The 17,126-nt window shown below is 49.0% G+C and overlaps 1 protein-coding gene across 1 annotated transcript in view; it reads left to right on the top strand.

Moving 5' to 3' along the window:
• Window positions 1-5,633, top strand: part of Evc2 (EvC ciliary complex subunit 2) — a 50,553-nt gene extending 44,920 nt beyond the window's left edge. Inside the window, exons 6-8 of the mRNA XM_008833122.2 lie at window positions 743-939; window positions 2,551-2,649; window positions 4,979-5,633. Of these exons, the coding sequence (XP_008831344.1) occupies window positions 743-939; window positions 2,551-2,649; window positions 4,979-5,246 (564 nt within the window). The 3' untranslated portion in view covers window positions 5,247-5,633. The remainder of the gene's footprint in view (window positions 1-742; window positions 940-2,550; window positions 2,650-4,978) is intronic.
• Window positions 5,634-17,126: the final 11,493 nt, after the last annotated feature.

Below are 17,126 nucleotides of genomic sequence, written 5' to 3'. Positions count from 1 at the left end.
TGTTTCTCCAGGGTTGCTTAGGACCACATCAAACTCAGCAGTTGACACTGTATGAAATGTTCATAAGGTTTTTCTGGCATGTAACCGCAGTAGATTCATAACCACAACAAAGATGTAGCAGCCTCTATCTCCACCAAGATGGCCATGTCCCTCTCCCCAACCCCAGTGGCCATGGGTCCATTTCCAGCCTTTCCGCCATGCCCAGGCCACAGCGCAGCATGCATGATGTTGTGCAGCCTGTGTCCTGTGGAGACACCTGTTTCCAATCAGCAGAGTCCTTGAGACCCAGCAGCCTTTCAAGCCTCATGTTGCACAATGGCTTTCCACAGTGTGGATGGAGCAGTGGCTCTAAACGTACACTGGTGTAGGAACATTCAGCTCTCCCCACTGTCCCCAGGGCCTCCTGGAAGTGGGGCAGGCAATGGGGAAAGATGTTTGACCACCTTCCTGGAGGCAGGGACCCTTGTGGAGTGATTCTGGCTCTGCCTGAGTGAGCTGAGAAAAGTTGGAAGGGCTGGGTGAGCCCTTAGACACATCATGAGCACCAGGGCTGCTAACCGAAGAGATATGTGTATATGTGTATTTTTTGACAGCTCTGTGAATTCAGAACATGTTTTCCAGGCTGGCCACTAAAATATTTATCACCCTAGAACAAAAAAAGCCCTAAGGATGTAGTGAATTAAAACTTGCTGCCCATCAGGTTTAAAGGAAGCCAGGCTTGACTTTTTTGTGTGTTCTCCAGGGACTGAGGCAGGTGTCCTACCTCTCAAAGGTGACCATAGTGCCTGGGCCCACCCTGCACCGACTCTTGAGCATGGTGCTGCCCTCGGCCTCACAACCTCAGCTGCTGGCCCTGCTGGACTCGCTCAGTGAAAAGCATTCTGACCACACAACAGAGCGCGAGGGCAGTGAGGAGCAGGCTGAGCCGGGCAGAAGGAGGTGAGCACCCGGTGGGGACTGCCTGCAAAGGCCAGGTGTGACCCACATAGGAGCCGGTGGGGACTGCCTGCAAAGGACAGGTGTGACCCACGTAGGAGTCGGAGGAGCAGGGGGTCAGACCACGGGCACTCCCCACTGGCCCCTCTCTATTCAGAGCTCAAGTCTTGGTAGATCCGAGTAGCCTGCGCTTTCTAATTTTATCATCAGTTCGAGTGAGCCTTAAGAAAATACATTTCTCCAGGGCCATCAATAATTACGCATGGCCATTAAGAAAATATTAAAAGTACATAGGGAGAAAAGAAGAGAAATTATCTGTGGTTTCCAGCACAGACACCAGGTCAGAAGTGCACAGGGCCAGAGGAGTGTGGGTGAGTGTGGCCAAACACGGGATGTGAGCGTGGTGAGAAAGCCAGGTGTGGATGTGGTCAGAGGACCTGGTGTGGGTGTGGCCAGAGGACCAGGGGTGGGTGTGGTCAGAGGATGAGTGGGTATGGTCAAAGGACCAGGTGTGATCAGAGGCGTATGTGTTCAAGAGATGAATGTGCATGTGGCAGTAAGGCTGGGTATTTATACCCATAGAGTCAGGCGTGGGTGAAGTCAGAAGACTGGGTGGTAGGTGGCCCCTGGACCTCCTACCTACCACCCTATTCTCCACATATTCAGTTCTGAGACCACTGTAGTATGGGAGACTGGGTTGGGCCCTGGAAGGGAGGACACAGATGACTGTCCCCAGAGAAGACCTTGCACTTTCCCTATCTGCTCAGCCTCCTGTCCAGGCCCTGGTCACCCACTATGGCCTTTGAGGGTGGGGCAGCCAGTCCTCTTGGGACCCTGATGCCTGGTCATCATGGCAGCCAGGATCATGGGTTTTAAACAATAAAGCTGATGGCTAGGAGAGAGCAGGTGTCATAAAGGACAGGTAAGAGCCAAAGAAGCCCCAGGTTCCATGGCAGGAAGGGTGGCTGTCAGAGAGCTCCATTCCCTGCCTAGGCTCCCAAGAGGGAGAGCCTGCCAGCTTCCAGAGGGACTGTCCTTACCCAAGCTGGGCAGGTGGGACTCTCAGTGTCAGGACTCCAGTTCTACAATGTCCTGTGTTGGCTTGAACCCGAGGTTCACAAACAGCAATCCCTTAGTCCCTGTCCTTCAGTCTGAAGTCACACACCTGCTACTGGTCCTCAGATACCACCCAAGCTGGCTCGCCTCCCAAGCCTCCATGCCGGTGTGAATGTATTCACATAACACACTTCTGAACCCTCAGATTGTCCCAGTGTCTCTGGCACTAGGACTTTGAGAGACCTAAGAGACCAAGTTCCACCTGCATTGAACATGCACCTGGGGCACAAGGGGGCACAGAAGTCAGCACCCAGCCCTTCATCAACACCCCCTGCAGCTCCCTTCTTGATACTTCCTCCATCTGACTGATGTCACCTCACGTGTCGCCCTGAACTGGGAACCCCTCCAGGGTCCTGAGACGGAGGTGCACAGGGACAGGAAAGAACACATGGTTAAGTTCTCAGGGCTCTGCATGGCAGCCAGAGGTCACCTCAAGGGACGGAGCCCCACAGGACTTGAGGACCAATTTTAAACCATAAGACTCTCTTCTCGCACCAGGAAACACCAGGGCTGGTGGCAAGCTTTGGATAGGAGGCTGCGAGCAGACCTGGCGACGGAAGGACTACAAAGGCTGCTCCAGGCCCGCAGGAGGAAGAGGTGAGGAGCAGGCGCGCCGGAGGCATGGCCGGGCTGCCCGGGAGGGGACAGGGAGGCAGCAAAGGCAGACACACAGTTCCTTCCCCAGTCACATACCTTTATTCCTGGGCTTAGTTTAGAAGCTGAGGACAGACCTGTAGCTCTCAGTGGAAGAATGTTTTCCCGACATTTATTAGCATTTTAATTACTATATTTATTTTAGCTAATAGCTGGTTTTAATGATATAATTAGAAAAAGAATAATTCCTAATGGCGGTTCAGACTTTATTGTTCCCAAAGCCCTTTCACTTCTTGTTGCACTGAACCTTCTGGAAAGCAGGGGTGATAAAACGGAAGCTCGGGACTGCAGTTAGTGAGTGGTGGCCACTGTGGGTGGTGGCTGTCAAACTGACCCTTCATTTCCCTGAACTTCCAAGCTTGTCTCTTCCACTCAGTGCCTGTCTCTCTTGGCTGTGATCTCCACACACTTAGGTCTCAGAGGGAAGTGAGGGGCCAGGCCAGTTCAGATTGCTGCAAACCATTGATCAAGGGGCTCCCACGGTCCAAATAGACATTAGAAAAATGTAGCGTGGAGAGAGCACAGTGGCCTAGCGGTGACAGCTTAGGGATGGAGAAACAGCTCAGTTGGTAAGGTGCCTGTTCAGAAATGGGGGCTTGTGTTCAGATCCCCAGCACCCATGTAAAAAGCCAGGTGTGGCAGCAGCACACCCCTATAATCCCAAGGCCAGAGAGACAAGATTGCTGGAGCTCGCTGGCCAGTCAGCTTAGCCAGTCACCAAGCTCCGGGTTAGTGAGAGACCCTGTCCCACACAGTGAGGTGGAAAAGTGAAGACAGTATCACATGTCATCCTCTGGTACCCATGTGCACACACCCATAGGACATGTACACACACACAAAGCAACATCACGTGAATGCATAATGGCACACAAAGTATCACCCTCTGTGGTCTCTAACATCAGTGGCTATCTAGAACCAGTGTCTGCCCAAGCCCCACCCTTCTGTGGTTTCTCAGAGGTGAAGGTTTTGGGACCCCATGTTATGGATTGCCCACCATGGAAAGTGTAGAGCCATTTGAGTCAGAATATAGCCCCGAAGAAATAAGATCAGGATTTTGGAGCCAAGCATGGTGGTGTGTGCCTTTAATCCCAGCACTGGAGAAGCAAAGGCAGGAGGATCTCTATAAGATCAAGGCTAGCCTGGTCTATATAGTGAGTTCCGGGCCAGCTGTGGCTCTCTGTCTCAAAAAACAAAACAAAATCAGGATATTGGTCAGGAGAATTCAATTCAAGCCCAGATCAGAACATGGAATTGGAGCTGTTTAACTGCAAGGTGTTTTCCCTATACCTGTCCTGGGCTGTGCTGATGGGTGGAGTCGGGTGCTAGTCATGAGAGGCCTTGGGCCCATTTGTCAGCATCAGATAGTATCAGACAGAGCTGGGTCTGAATCCAAGCAGGCAGGGGTGTGAAGGCAGTGGAGTCAAACCTGCACAGAGTCCCAGGGAAAGCCAGCGAGCCTGTGGGTGATGTCCTCCAGGGAGACCCCAGTGACATGGCCTTGGCCTGCACTGCTTGGAGAGGGGAAGAGAGCCCCATGACTTTGTGGAAATAATTACAGCAGCAGCCTGGGCTCTAGGATGGGGCTTCTAACAGCCCCGACATGGGCATTCCAAGGCCTGTCATGCTGTCTTAGACACACATCCTGACTTCTCACAGCGGTCTGTGGCCAGGTTACCTCAGCCTGCTTCCAGGGCAAGGCCTGTGGAGGGGGTTTGCAGGTGTTAAATAGTGAGCTGGTGGGTGAGGGGCAGGAAGGTGTTCTGTCAGGTTCTGTGGTGTAAATTATTTCTGGTAATAAGCCAGCAGTTTGACAGTGGACTCGCAAGACTCCAAAATCTTCCACACTCATGAGCTGGCCAATAGCATACCCTCACTCCAGGCTTCAGCTGATTCAGGGGCAATGGCCAGACGGGAGAAAATTCTTTCATGTTGCTTAGGAGCTGGAAAGATGGCTCAGTAGTTAGAACTACTTTTCTCACAGAGGACTGGAGTTTGGTTCCCAGCACCTGTGTTGGGCAGCTCACAGCTGCCTGCAACTCCAGTGCCAGGGTATCCAGCGCCCTCTTCTGGCCTCTGAGGATAGTGCATGGATGTGGCATATATACATTTCGGGGAGGGGGCCCCCACATGCTCATAAATAAAAATCTTTAAAAATAAAATGCTGCTTGGCTGGGATGTCAGGGTCTAGAAGATTCTCCTGGGGAACTTTCAGAATACTAAGGAGAATCCGAAGGGCCCAGAATATGGAATCTGACCTTCTGTTGTCTCGCAGCATATTACAGAAGACACGGGTCCCTGTTCAGGAGAGGGTGATGTTCCCTGGAAAAGGAAGTTGGCCCCACCTGTTCCTGGAGCCTATTGGAGAGCTGGCACCCATGCCCATTATGGGGGCAGAAACCATCGATGTGTTAAACACAGGAGAGAAGATCTTCATATTCAGAAGCCCACGGGAACCCGAGATCCCCTTGCACCTGCCTCCCAGGAGGAAGAAGAACTTTCTGAACTCCAAGAAGGCCAGCAGGGCCTTGACCTTGGACTAGCCCTGGGGGAGGCTGAGGGAGCATCTCAAACCAGAGCCTTTTCTTCTGCCCACCTAGGTTTGTCTGCATATAACATACAACTTGAAGCATATACATGCCTGCAGGATGGACATGGGCCTGGTGGAAGATGCAAACACCCTGCACTTTCTGGCTTTCCTGTGCTCAGTTGCTCTGGACTCTTGAGTTTCTGTTTGGTCTACTCTCTCTGGGTCACAAGGACAGAAGCCTGTCTTCCTTTCAGTTCCATATCACCAGGATCCAGGGGAAAGCCACCCTGTTCCATCCCATCTCCAGGCAGCATGCCAAGTAGTCTGTGAGGAATGGGTATCTCTGTTCTACCGTGTGCATCACACGTGCTGCTTATTAAAAAATAAACGTGCAATAGTGGACCTTGTTTTTGATTTACATAGGAGCAATTCATTGTTAGTTACCTCTGTGCTTTGGTTTCCTATGGTGGGGGTCCAACAGAGAGGCCTGCCCTCTGCCACAGAGGCCCCAGTGTGCCAGCTTCCAGGGATATCTGTTCAAGGTAGTTATTTTCCCACTGGGCAGGCGAGGGCATTCACATGTGATTTATAGAATACCCTGAAGCTAACAGATTGCTGAACCAGAATTTGTGCTCCATGGCCCAAGCCTTTGTCCTGAGGGCCTAGCAATTAGGCAGACCACCCTAGCCCCCTTCTGAATAAGTCCAAGGAATGTCCTGGCATATGTCAGCTTTGAACTGTGAGCCTATCAGCCTTCTCTTTGTTTTAGTTGACCAATCCAAAATGAGGAGAGGAAGACCCACCCTGTACACCAAGAACACCTAAAACTCCAGAGCCTCCTTCAGGGCTTTGAATTTTGGTTTATGAATCCCCCCCCCCTCTCTCTCTCGTGTATGTTATTCCTCTACCATTAATAAAGTTTGTTGTTGGGCATGGTGGCATGCACCTTTAATCCCAGAGGCAGGCAGATCTCTGCAAGATCAAGGCCAACCTGGTCTACACAGCAAGTTCCATACCAGCTATGGTTACAGGGAAACCCAGTCTCAAAAAAAAGTTTGTTGTCTGCTGTGCCTGAGACCCTTCCTGCAAATTGGTGGATAAATGAAGCTGATCAAGACGCCTAGGCAGTAACACTTTCTCTGGGCCTTGGCCAGTGGACATGTTCCATCTCTGACAAAAACCATCTCCAGCCTTCACAGCTCACATAAGGCCTTTGTGTGTCTGGTCCTTCTAGACTCAACACTGGCCAGGTCGGCAGCATCTGCTTGGGGTAGAGACTGTAACCATAATGCATTGACTTGTCGCTCCCCCCCCCCAATGGTAAAGAATTAATAGGTGGGGAATCCCGTGATTAGCAAGGGAAAGATGGGGTCCTCTGTTGAAAGAAACATGAGCTATAGCCAAACCCTTCCAGCTTCCATTAAGACCCCACTTACACACTGGTACCCCCCCAACAGGGTGCTGCCGTCCTTCCAGACCACGAAGTTGTGCCGCTAGCTTACCTAAATCACAGTGCCTCACAGGGACAATCACAATCCTGGGTTGGAACTGGCTCTCCTAACCTTAAAATCCCTATGTGCCGTGCGGCATCCTGTTTCCATTGGCAACCTGCAGGTCTGGCTTACCTGCAGTTTCCCGTGGGGTCTTCCATTGGGGTGCCCTTTCTCAGGAGAGGGGTGGGTACTGTCATAAGGAACCTGTTGACCGCAGCACTGCATTAGTAGATGCGTACGTAGGAACAGCCTTTTCTCCCAGAGAAGATGGAGAGGACTGGTTTACCCGTTCGGAGGTCCAGTGCATAGAGTGAAGACAGAGGAAGAGGAGTTTTCACTTTGCAGTCTGGGGTTCATTCCCCAAAGCTTTGCTCATTGTGCAGTGTGCTGCACTCTGGAGCTGCACCCCAGCTCACAAAAGCAGTGATTTTTCACACCCAAGGTAGTGGGGTGGAAGATACATAGTCTTTGAAATATGCAGACTCGAGTTCCGCTGCTCCACTACTTAAGGGCTGTGTGTTGGTGGGCAAGTCACCTGACCTTTCTGAGTCTCATTTTCATAAACAAAGCAATGATTAGAATCCCTTGTAAGGGTTAGGGTGTGGGCTTCTCACCTGTCCTCTTCTGCTTCCTGATGGTGACCGTCTGCCATCCTGAGTCCTTCCTGTCTCTACAACTCTGCTCTGATTTTGCACAGTTGTAGATTGCTTGCCTGTAAGGATGTCAAACAATAATTCAGAGTAGTCTGCCAAAGGCTGACTGTAGAGGCTCTGAGCAATAGAAGGGGCCCCAGCTGTTCAGAATCCAGCGTTGACCCTTGTCCACTTCGTTTTTCTGCTTCCTTTCAGAGTAACCCAGCACCTGTGACCACTGTCCCTGGCTCTCCCCTCTCCCTGCACACTCATTCAGTGGCTGCATAGGTATTTACAGTGTGTCTTTATCAGCTTGTTAGTCCAAATCCTTCGTACGGCTCACACACAGTTCAAGAATCATTACCTTTCCACCCACTTCGTCCACACTTGCTGCAGCGCAGATCTTTGCTTTAGCTTCTCACAGAGGCCTGCAAGGTAAAAGCCTGGTCTCCAGATTGATACTGATACCACCTAGGGCGTGTTCTTGGGTCCTTTTCTTCTCTGGGTAAAGAATTACCAAACGAGGGGCTGGAGAGATGATTCAGTGATTAAGAGCACCAATTGCTCTTGCAAAGGACCTAGGTTCAGTTCCCAGCACCCACATGGCAGCTAACAACCATCCGTAACTCCAGTTCCAGGGGATCCCACCCCTCTTCTGACCTTGTGGGCATTTCACGACATGGGTGCACTTACAAACATGCAGGAAATACACTCATACACACAAATTAAAAATAAGTAAAATATTTAAAGAGTTACACAATGAAAAGTTTGTAGTCACAGCACACACAGCCAAGGTTTACTGAAACACAAGCAACATGCCACATGGCAAAGACACAGACTCACCACATGGGGAGAGTCCAGAGCTAGAGCACCTTCTAAGCCCTGGAGAGTCTGGACTTTTATGTCCCACCAGGAGGTGGAACAGGGCTGGACTCCCCATTTCCCCTTTTGATTGGACAGGGTGGGATGCATGTTGTTGGTCGGCTGACTCAGCAGGCCACCAGAAGGACTAACCGGACAAGAATCCAGAAGTGGGCCATCCTGATGAACGTGAAAGCAACTGAAACACAGCCAAACACAGGGCCTCCTTCCCTGACTACCTGCCTAATTTAGAACTAACACCTCTTCTCCTTCAGTATGACTGGGAAATGGTGGGACCTTTAGGATGGAGGGCCCTTGAAGGGGAATGTGCTCCCTCCCAGTCCTCTAGTCCTGGCCACGAGGAGGTGGTTCCTCACCACCACAGCTCACCATGAAGCTTCCTCTCCACAGGCCTAAGTGCAGCAAAGCCCACTCATCTGGGACTAAAACTTTCAAAATATGACTCAAGCAAACCTTTCCTCTTTACAAACATATTATTTCGGGAATTTTGTTTTGGAAACAGAAAGCTGTTTGGAAACAAAAGCCTTTTTCACTCTGTGTGTGTGTTGTGGAATTTTTTTTTTTAAACAGAATACTGTTTTTAAACAAAAGCCTTTTTCTCTCTGTGTGTGTGTGTGTGTGTGTGTGTGTGTGTGTGTGTGTGTCTGTCTGTCTGTCTGTCTGTCTGTCTGTCTGTCTGTCAAGTGCAGTCCACCCTGTTTTTTTGAGACAAGATCTTTCACTGGTCTAGGGCTCACTGATTTGGCTAGGCTGTCAGACTAGTGAGTCCCTGGGCCCATCTGTCTCCACTCCCCTGGGTACATACCACCACACCAGGTTTTTATGTGGTTTCTGGGAAACAAACCCAGGTCTTCCTTCTTAAGCAGTAAAGCACATGGCCAACTGGGCCATGTCCCCATCCCTCCATATTTTACTTTATTGATGTTACTAACTCCCTCTGTGCTGGCACTGTTCTGCTTCAGATGGTCAGTTATCTTATATGGAGACTGAGAGAGCAGTAAAAAGTCTTTCATATTTATGGAAGTACTTATGGGATTTGCTGTTCTTTTTCATGTAGGTCCCATTTCCCTCTGATTCAGTAAGGAATGTATCCATCTCTGCCCCAGGTCTCAGTACTGAGCTGCTGTGCGTCTTGGGGCTCCTGAGTATCTCTGTCGTGGAGCCTTCTGTTGTTCATAGTGAGCCCCTTCCACGCTCACACTCTCCAATTCCACACCCAGGGAGACGTGAGTAAAAACTGAATTCCATAGAAATGGCAAACAGGACACTTGGACAGCACTGGGTTGGGTGACTCATAGACACGGCCACTCAGAGAGGACCCTGGAGGATCCCTGCACCCCTACCCTACCCCTAGTACTCTGCACTTCCTCCCATGCTCATGAGCAAAGGCTTTCCATAGTGCTGTGAGCTGCTGTCTGCCATTAGCCTGAAGGTGCAGGTAACACAGGATTTAAAGCTGGCCTACAGACAGGGTAACTTCAAGGAACTGAGCCCTGTTCCTGTCTCCTCAATGTGCCAGGAAAGCTGGCTTGAGTCAAGGTGTCCCCTCCCTGGTCTGCAGCCTTGAAACTGCCTCTGTGCATTGACCAGGCCTTCCAGTGCCACGGGCATCTGTACATCTGGGAGACTGCACCCAGTGGCATGACAGCTGTCCAGCAGTGGGCGAGCACTGAGTTCCTTCTGCGTACTCTGAGGGCCAGAGGTCCCCTCAGCAGTTCAGAGCAAACCCCAGTTGTCCTGCAGCTGCCCCATCAATAGTTCTCACTGTCCCTCCAACACAGAGGAGGCCCGTTTTTTTGTTTTTAAACTTTCAGAACAAAACACACTAATGATTAGCTCTCAGGAAAACAGTTTCACCAAGAAGAAAATTCAATTCAAATGCACTGAATGATTTGCCTATAAAGACGCCAAATCTCTACTTAACTGTGTTCTTATCCCCGGAGATGATTGGAGGGAGAGAGGTGTGGTGTGCTTCATGCATGTGTGTGTGCAAGCCCGTATGTGTGAATGTGTGCACATGTGTACAAGTGTGTATGCCTATATGTGTGAGTGTGTGTCTGTGTGCGTATGTATATGTGTATGCCTCTATGTGTGTGTGCATGTTTACATATATGTGTATGCTTATATGTGTGAGTGTGTGTGTATGCCTATGTGTGTGTGGCTGTGTGTGCATGTTTGTGTATGCCAATGTGTATGAGTGTGCATGTGTATGAGTGTGTGTGCATACATGTGCACAGTACATCTTCCTGTAGAAAGTGATCACATGTGGACAGCACACGGGGGATAAAACACTGAGAAGCACAGAACGTTCTCTAGATGTAGAACTGTCAATAGCACAGAAGTAGCTGAACAGTTAAAAGCACAGTCATCCCTCATCTGTAGGAGACTGGCTTGAGGACCCAGCACAGCCCCTGACCACAAAGTTCAGCTTCTTACATAAAACGGTGTTGGATTTGCACAGAGCCCACACCATGTTCCAACACACACTTAAACTTGGGGCTTGATATCTAATGCTACGGGAACACTTGCCAAATCATTGTTAAACTGTGTTATTTAGTGAATGATGACAAGAAAAGAAAACTGTACACGTTCCGTACAAGATCAACTAAAATTCACTTAAAATCCAAAGCTGGCTGAATTGGTGGATGTGGAAACCGAGGCTTACAAAGTCCTTCTAGGAAAAAGAAACGAGGGGTGGGGACATCAGTGGGAGCTGTGTCCTGTAAGGTACACTCAGAGGCTGGGGGCATGCTCCATGGTGGAGTGCTTGCTTCACAGGTGTGAGGCCTTGGGTTCCATCCCCAGCTCCAGAAAAAACAAAAAAAAAACCCCCAAAAAACAAAAAAAAACCATCAATCATGTCCTGTAAGCTTGGTGCATGTGTTGCTCTACTCAATGTCCCTCCAGGCCTTGGTGTTTGAAATCAGAGTTCCTGGTTTATTGGTTCTGACCCCAAGCTGGTAATTCTGCCTCCCAGGGCTTGTGTCCTCATTCGTCCATGGAGACTTTGTCACTGACAGCACACCAGTTGTGAAGATCAGCAAAAAGAAGAAGAAGTGTTCTCTCTTGAGGACATCTGAAAAGTTGAAGTATTTTAAACCAGCCTGAAGAGAGGCTGAGAGGCCAAGAGGCCGAGGGAGCTCGGGTGGACGCTGCGGAGATGGCTGTCAGGCCTCAGAGCACCCTCACCCGTTTTTCTTGTTCTCTGTGAACTGGGGGCTGAAACTGCTCCTGTGAGGACAGATGTGTCAGCGACGGGGCAGAATGCCAGTTCTGGATGCCCACAGGACACACAGGTGCCCACGGGACAGTGGACGGTTATATAATTGATGCAGCTAACATTATGGTAATGTAATATCAATTGTGCTGACATTACGGTAATGTGATATAAAATTATACATTATTTTATTGCTGCTTCTGTGGCTTTCTAATTACATTCATGAATATTTAATAACATGCAAAGGCTTTAGTAAATAGCAAGTAACAAGTGAAAAGGAGCAGATGAAATGGGTAACCATGCCTAGCCTTCAGTCAATGTCTGTTCAGGGAGTAAGGGGTGGAGGGGGAAGACTGAAGGAGGGGTGGATCTATCTCTTAAAGGTTCCACTATAGCGTGACAGGCGAAGACCGAGCCTTCAACACACGGATCTCGCTTGGCACTCAAGGTCTAAACTGTACCGGCTCTAATTCCATTTTCGGATCACGCACGTGACTCTGTCCTGTTGGGAAGCTGGGGCAGTGAGCTGCCAGGCACTCTGAGGAGGCATCTCTGCTCCCTGTCTCCTGTCATTGATTGAGCTGTGTTGGTTTCGAAGTCTAATTAATATCACATGCCCAAGCTTCCCTTGGATTTGAACCTTGTGTGTGTGGGGGGTGTGGGTGATAATGAAACAGAGTTAGTCCCGGATCAAATAAATATAAACCTCAGGAGGCACTTGAAGAGTGAGAGCTGACCTCATTCCTTCTGTGGTGGGCTCAGCATTTGAAACGTTGTAAGACTCCAACTCTCCTTCCACTTCCTGCATTCCTTTGTAAAATCCTTGATGTCCTCGTGGCCAGGCCTGTCCACCGAATTCAGTGGCTTCTTAGCCTGTTTTGATTGGAACCTGGGCACTGTCAGAGCTTTTCTCCCCCATAGCTGGCGCCTGGGTTCTGGAGTGTGTGGCGGTGTAGGGCAGTGTTTGTCTGCCTGGTTTCCTGTGTCTAGCCTCTATCTCAGCCACCACGTGCTTGTGTCCCCTCATCCCAGCCCTGAAGCCCAGGCTACCCCTCATCTGAGTCTTGCCTTGTTCCAAGAAAGGATAAAATATGCGGTGTAGGAAAGAACTGAACTCTAGTCAGCCTCTTGCCTCTTCTTCATTTTCAGACCCTGCACCTTTCACTGATTTATTGAGAACGTGTCTTTGCCAGCTCTGTGGATCACGGTGTGCTATGTATGCTCAGAATCCTTCCAATTCTTAGATTCAGAAAGTGCCCTGGACCCACTAGAGCTGGCCCTTGCTGAAGGAAGCTGTGGCCTTCTGAACTGGGCCATCTATAGATTAAGGGTTTATTTTGGAGTCAGGGGCAGAATTCTTCCCCTGATCTTTGCTGTGTGTCATGGAGATGGGAAGACGGTGTGTACTGGGTGCTGCTGCCTGTGTGAGTAGATGGGTGACAGGTGGAGGAAGTGGGACAGGGGTTAGGGGAGTGCCCTGTTGGCCCAGGCTTTCACCTGCCAAGTCCAGGTGACTTGAGTACTTTTCATGGTGTCTGGTAGGGAGTCCTGGGGTGCGCACATGAATGGATTTCTGGAAGATGAGAAGTAGCAGCCTTTTCTCAGTATAGCTGAGCAACATTGGACAGAGGATTGGAGCCTCTGTTCATACAATTCAAAGCTGGTAAAGTAAGGGACTCTGTCACAGCTCAGGAGGATACACCAGCCTCTTTTGGAGACCTACTAAAAGAACCCCATTCTTCCATTTCTGGGGTCACTTCTCAACCTTGACATCAGGTGAGAACCCAGGATCAGATTAGAAAGCCCAGATCTCATCCTGTTCCCTCACCTTTAAACTCATGAGTCTGTGTACAGTATTTAACTGCTGTGCCTCAGTTTCCCATTCTATTAAATGGGAGCAGTAATAATGGTATTGTTTGGAGCATAACTTGGTCCCTGGTAAGTTCTCAAGATTAGTTCCTTAAGGTCCTCTTTCTGAACCAAAGAACTAAGGACTCAAGTCTTCCAAGTCCTTTGCCTATAGCCTGACACTTAGGAACAAGCAGCTCTCCTTGGCCTTTCTTCCATTTTCCTGGGTATAGGTATACACACACACACACACACACATACCAACACACATACATATACACAGACACACATGCACACACATAGAGAGACACACATACAAAGACACATGCACACACAAACACACAGAATCACACTCACACATACAGAGATACACACACATACTAACACACACAGAAATAGACACAAACACATACATACAAACACACATATAGAAACACACACAGAGATACACACACAGACACACAGATACAAAAACACAAACGCACACAGACACATACATGCAGACACACACGTGTGTTTGTTACTCTCCCTGACCAACCTCTTTAAGGAAAGCTGCCTCTGACCCACAGACCACCTTCTCCTTCTGCCCCTGCAGCCTGGGCATGTGCTTTCAGCCACTCCTCACAGCGGGACATGCACGATGAGGGTCAGTGTGCCTGGCTGGTGTCCTGTCTTCTTGTACAGGGCTACAGACTGGGTGAGCCGTGAGCATTTGCTTCTCACTGCTTCGGAGCCTGGAAGCCCAAGACCAAACTCTGGCTTGGTGGAGTTCCAGAGAGGGCCTCGAGGGCTGCAGACTGCTGAGACTATGTCCTCACATGGCAGGAAGAGCAGGCTGGCTCTGACCTCTCTTCACAAAGGCACTAATGGAGTCTATGAGGGTTCCACTCCAGGATCTAATCATCTACCAAGGACCCCGTCCCCAGTGCCACCTTCTGAGGTCCAGCTGAGGGATTCTACAGGAAGTTGGACATCAGCTCAGTGGAGACAGAGACTGCCAAATCTGCTACTGCATCCCTAGAACCCAGTGCAGGACCAGCTCATAACAACTGCTCAGTCCATATTTGTATAATGAGCAAGTTATTCATGTATTTTTATACCAAAGAAGAAAAAGGCCCAGAGACAGGCTCAGGGTGGGCTGACAAGAAGCACTCAGAGGCCTGGGACTCCTGATCTTAGAGCAGCACAAACACGTAGAAACGTCACTAATACTTGCTTAGAAGGTATTATGCAGAGGCTGAGAATTTAGGTAGAAAGGCTGAGAAGATTTTCCTACATTCCTAGCATGCATCAAGGAAGAGAAACCATGTGCTTAGTTTCCATCCATCCAAATCAACAGGCCTATGTTTCACCCCTCCAGTCTCTGTGGAAGAATCACCTTCCGCACACCTGCCTGATCCTTCTCTGGCTTAGCAGCTCTTCCAAGCTTTTCCCCCAGCACCTCTCACTTCTTCACAGTGCGACCCAAAATCGATTTATTTGATGGGTGGTTTGTTGTCAGAAGTCTGGTTCTGGTATGTCAGTCCTGGAGCTAAATCCAGTCACTTTCTGAGTGTCTAGATAGGTGCCTGACATCCAGGAATCCCTGAAGGAAAGCAGGGCCTGTGGAATGCTTGCACGTGAAGGGATGGACGGGAGACTTTGCTTTCTTGTACGTGTCCTGATTCCTCTCTTAAAAATCTGCTCTACACCAGGCCCAGTAGCACATGTCTTTAATCCCAGCATTCAGGATGCAGAGGCAGGTTGATCTCTGTGAGATCAAGGCCAGCCTGGTCTATATAGAAGTTTCTTTGGTGAGTGGTGGAGTGCTACACTTATCTGTGGGTATGAGGGTGTTTAGAGTGTAGTTAGAAATTATATTGGTTTAGGAAAGAGACAATAGAAGATTTTCCTCTAGGGTTTACGATCTCTCCAGCAATGGATATTTGGCTAAGTTCACAGTACAAGGAACAAAATTCTCTCCTATTGAGTGAACCGTAAGTCCAATTAGGCAGCTGTTGCTTACCCCCAAGATAAAAGTACCACTATTGCACCATTAGGGATATTTTGCCGGGGCAGTTCTTGTGGTTCACAGGTTTTATAACTGGGTAGGATCATTGATTACTTTTCTCCTTTGGTCAGTTCCAGCTCAATTTCTCCATGGTCTACGTCCAAAGTATGTGGTGTCTTCAGCATTAGGGTCTTATCTTCAAGTTCTTGGGAGGACTGTGGTAATACCCTACATTGTTTGGGGAGTCCCTTGAACTACCCTGACCAATAACTTGAAGGAAGGTTCCCCTTGCCTGGCACTGGGATTTTTGTTAGTTAGCCCTCAGGTGTGCACACCCCCCCACACCCACACCCCCACACACCCCCACACTAAGAGACTCTGTCTCAAAAAACAAAACAATAACAAAAAAAGATTTCATCTTATCCCAGTCAGAGTGGCTAAGATCAAGAAAACAACTGATAACAAATGCTGATGAGGGTGTGGGGAAAGGGAAACCCTCATTCAGTGCTGGTGGGATTGCAAACTGGTGCAACCTCTGTATAAATCAGTGTGGAGAATTCTCAAAAAGCTAAAAGTAGGTCTAGCATACGACCCAGCTATACCACTCCATGGCATATACCCAAAGGATGTGACATCCTACTACAGAGAAACTTGCTCAGCCATGTTCATTGCTGATCTTTTCACGATAGCCAGGAAATGGAATGACCTAAATGTCCTTCAACTGATGAATAGATAATAAAAATATGGTACATAGACACGGTGGAGCTCTATTCGGCTGTAAAGGAAAAGGAAATCGTAGAATTTGCAGGTAAACAGATGGAAATGAGGACACACTGAACTGAGTGAGGTAACCCGGACCCAGGGCCCAGAGAGACAAATAACTGCATATCCTCTCTCGTTTGTGGCTCCCGACTCCTAGTGTAGAACCTGAAGTGACCACAGGAGCTGGGAAAATAGCAAGGGACCACAGGTGGACAAGGAGGAGGCCTCGAGTCCGTTTCTTAAAGATTTAGTCACGTCCAGTGTGTTGCTAAGTGAAGATCTTCCTGAGCCATCTGTTGGGTGATCCTGAAAGACACAGGCTTTCTAGTCTCACTGGGGCGGGGGGGGGAGCCGTCCCCCAGGCCCATGTAACCACTGAACATGGCTTCCCGGAGTCTTTTTGGGTGCAAGTAGTTTCTCCCTTGTAATTAATTGCTCATAGCTCTCTGCTGGGCTCCAGGCGTGACCCTCTGTAGTCCCCAGTTCCTGTCATTTCTAGTCATCCTGTGTTCTAGAGGTCTGACTAGGTCCCTCCCTTGCAGAAGGGCCTGGAATTTCTCTCTTTAGGCAGATGGTGGAACAGGTAGGCTCCAGTATGGCCTCTCTTTTCTCATGGCCACTCTTTGCCTCATGTTCAGTGTCTTGACAATCATATTGTGCCCTTCATGGAGTCTATCTTGAGTTTTCTGGAAGGGAGGGTGATCCGGCCTTCACAGCTGCACCCTGGTTGGAAGGCTTAGACACTCTTCCATTCATGTTTCTGTGCTCACACCACTGAGACTTCTCTCTCTCTCTGTGGATTGTCTATTCATTTCTTAACTTATTTCTCTCTAGAGTTTTCCCTCTTCTAATCACCTTAGAAAACTCTATGGCGATTTCTGTATCAGGGATGATAGCTCTTTGTGGTTACTGGGTTGAAATCCTACTAATTTCTCCAGTGTAACACCATCATCTGAATTTTTATGCTTCTGTCATGGCAGATGTTTTTAGTTTATGTGAAAGGGTTTTACTTTATTGCTTCTAAATTGTTAAGTGCATTTTATAAAAAGAAAACCAAACATAAGTAAGT

The sequence above is a fragment of the Nannospalax galili genome, unplaced genomic scaffold (genome assembly GCF_000622305.1).
Source record: "Nannospalax galili isolate Female #2095 unplaced genomic scaffold, S.galili_v1.0 scaffold1076, whole genome shotgun sequence".
NCBI lineage: Eukaryota > Metazoa > Chordata > Mammalia > Rodentia > Spalacidae > Nannospalax > Nannospalax galili.
Note: the sequence above shows the minus strand (reverse complement) of the source record. Positions and strands in the feature narration are given on the sequence as shown.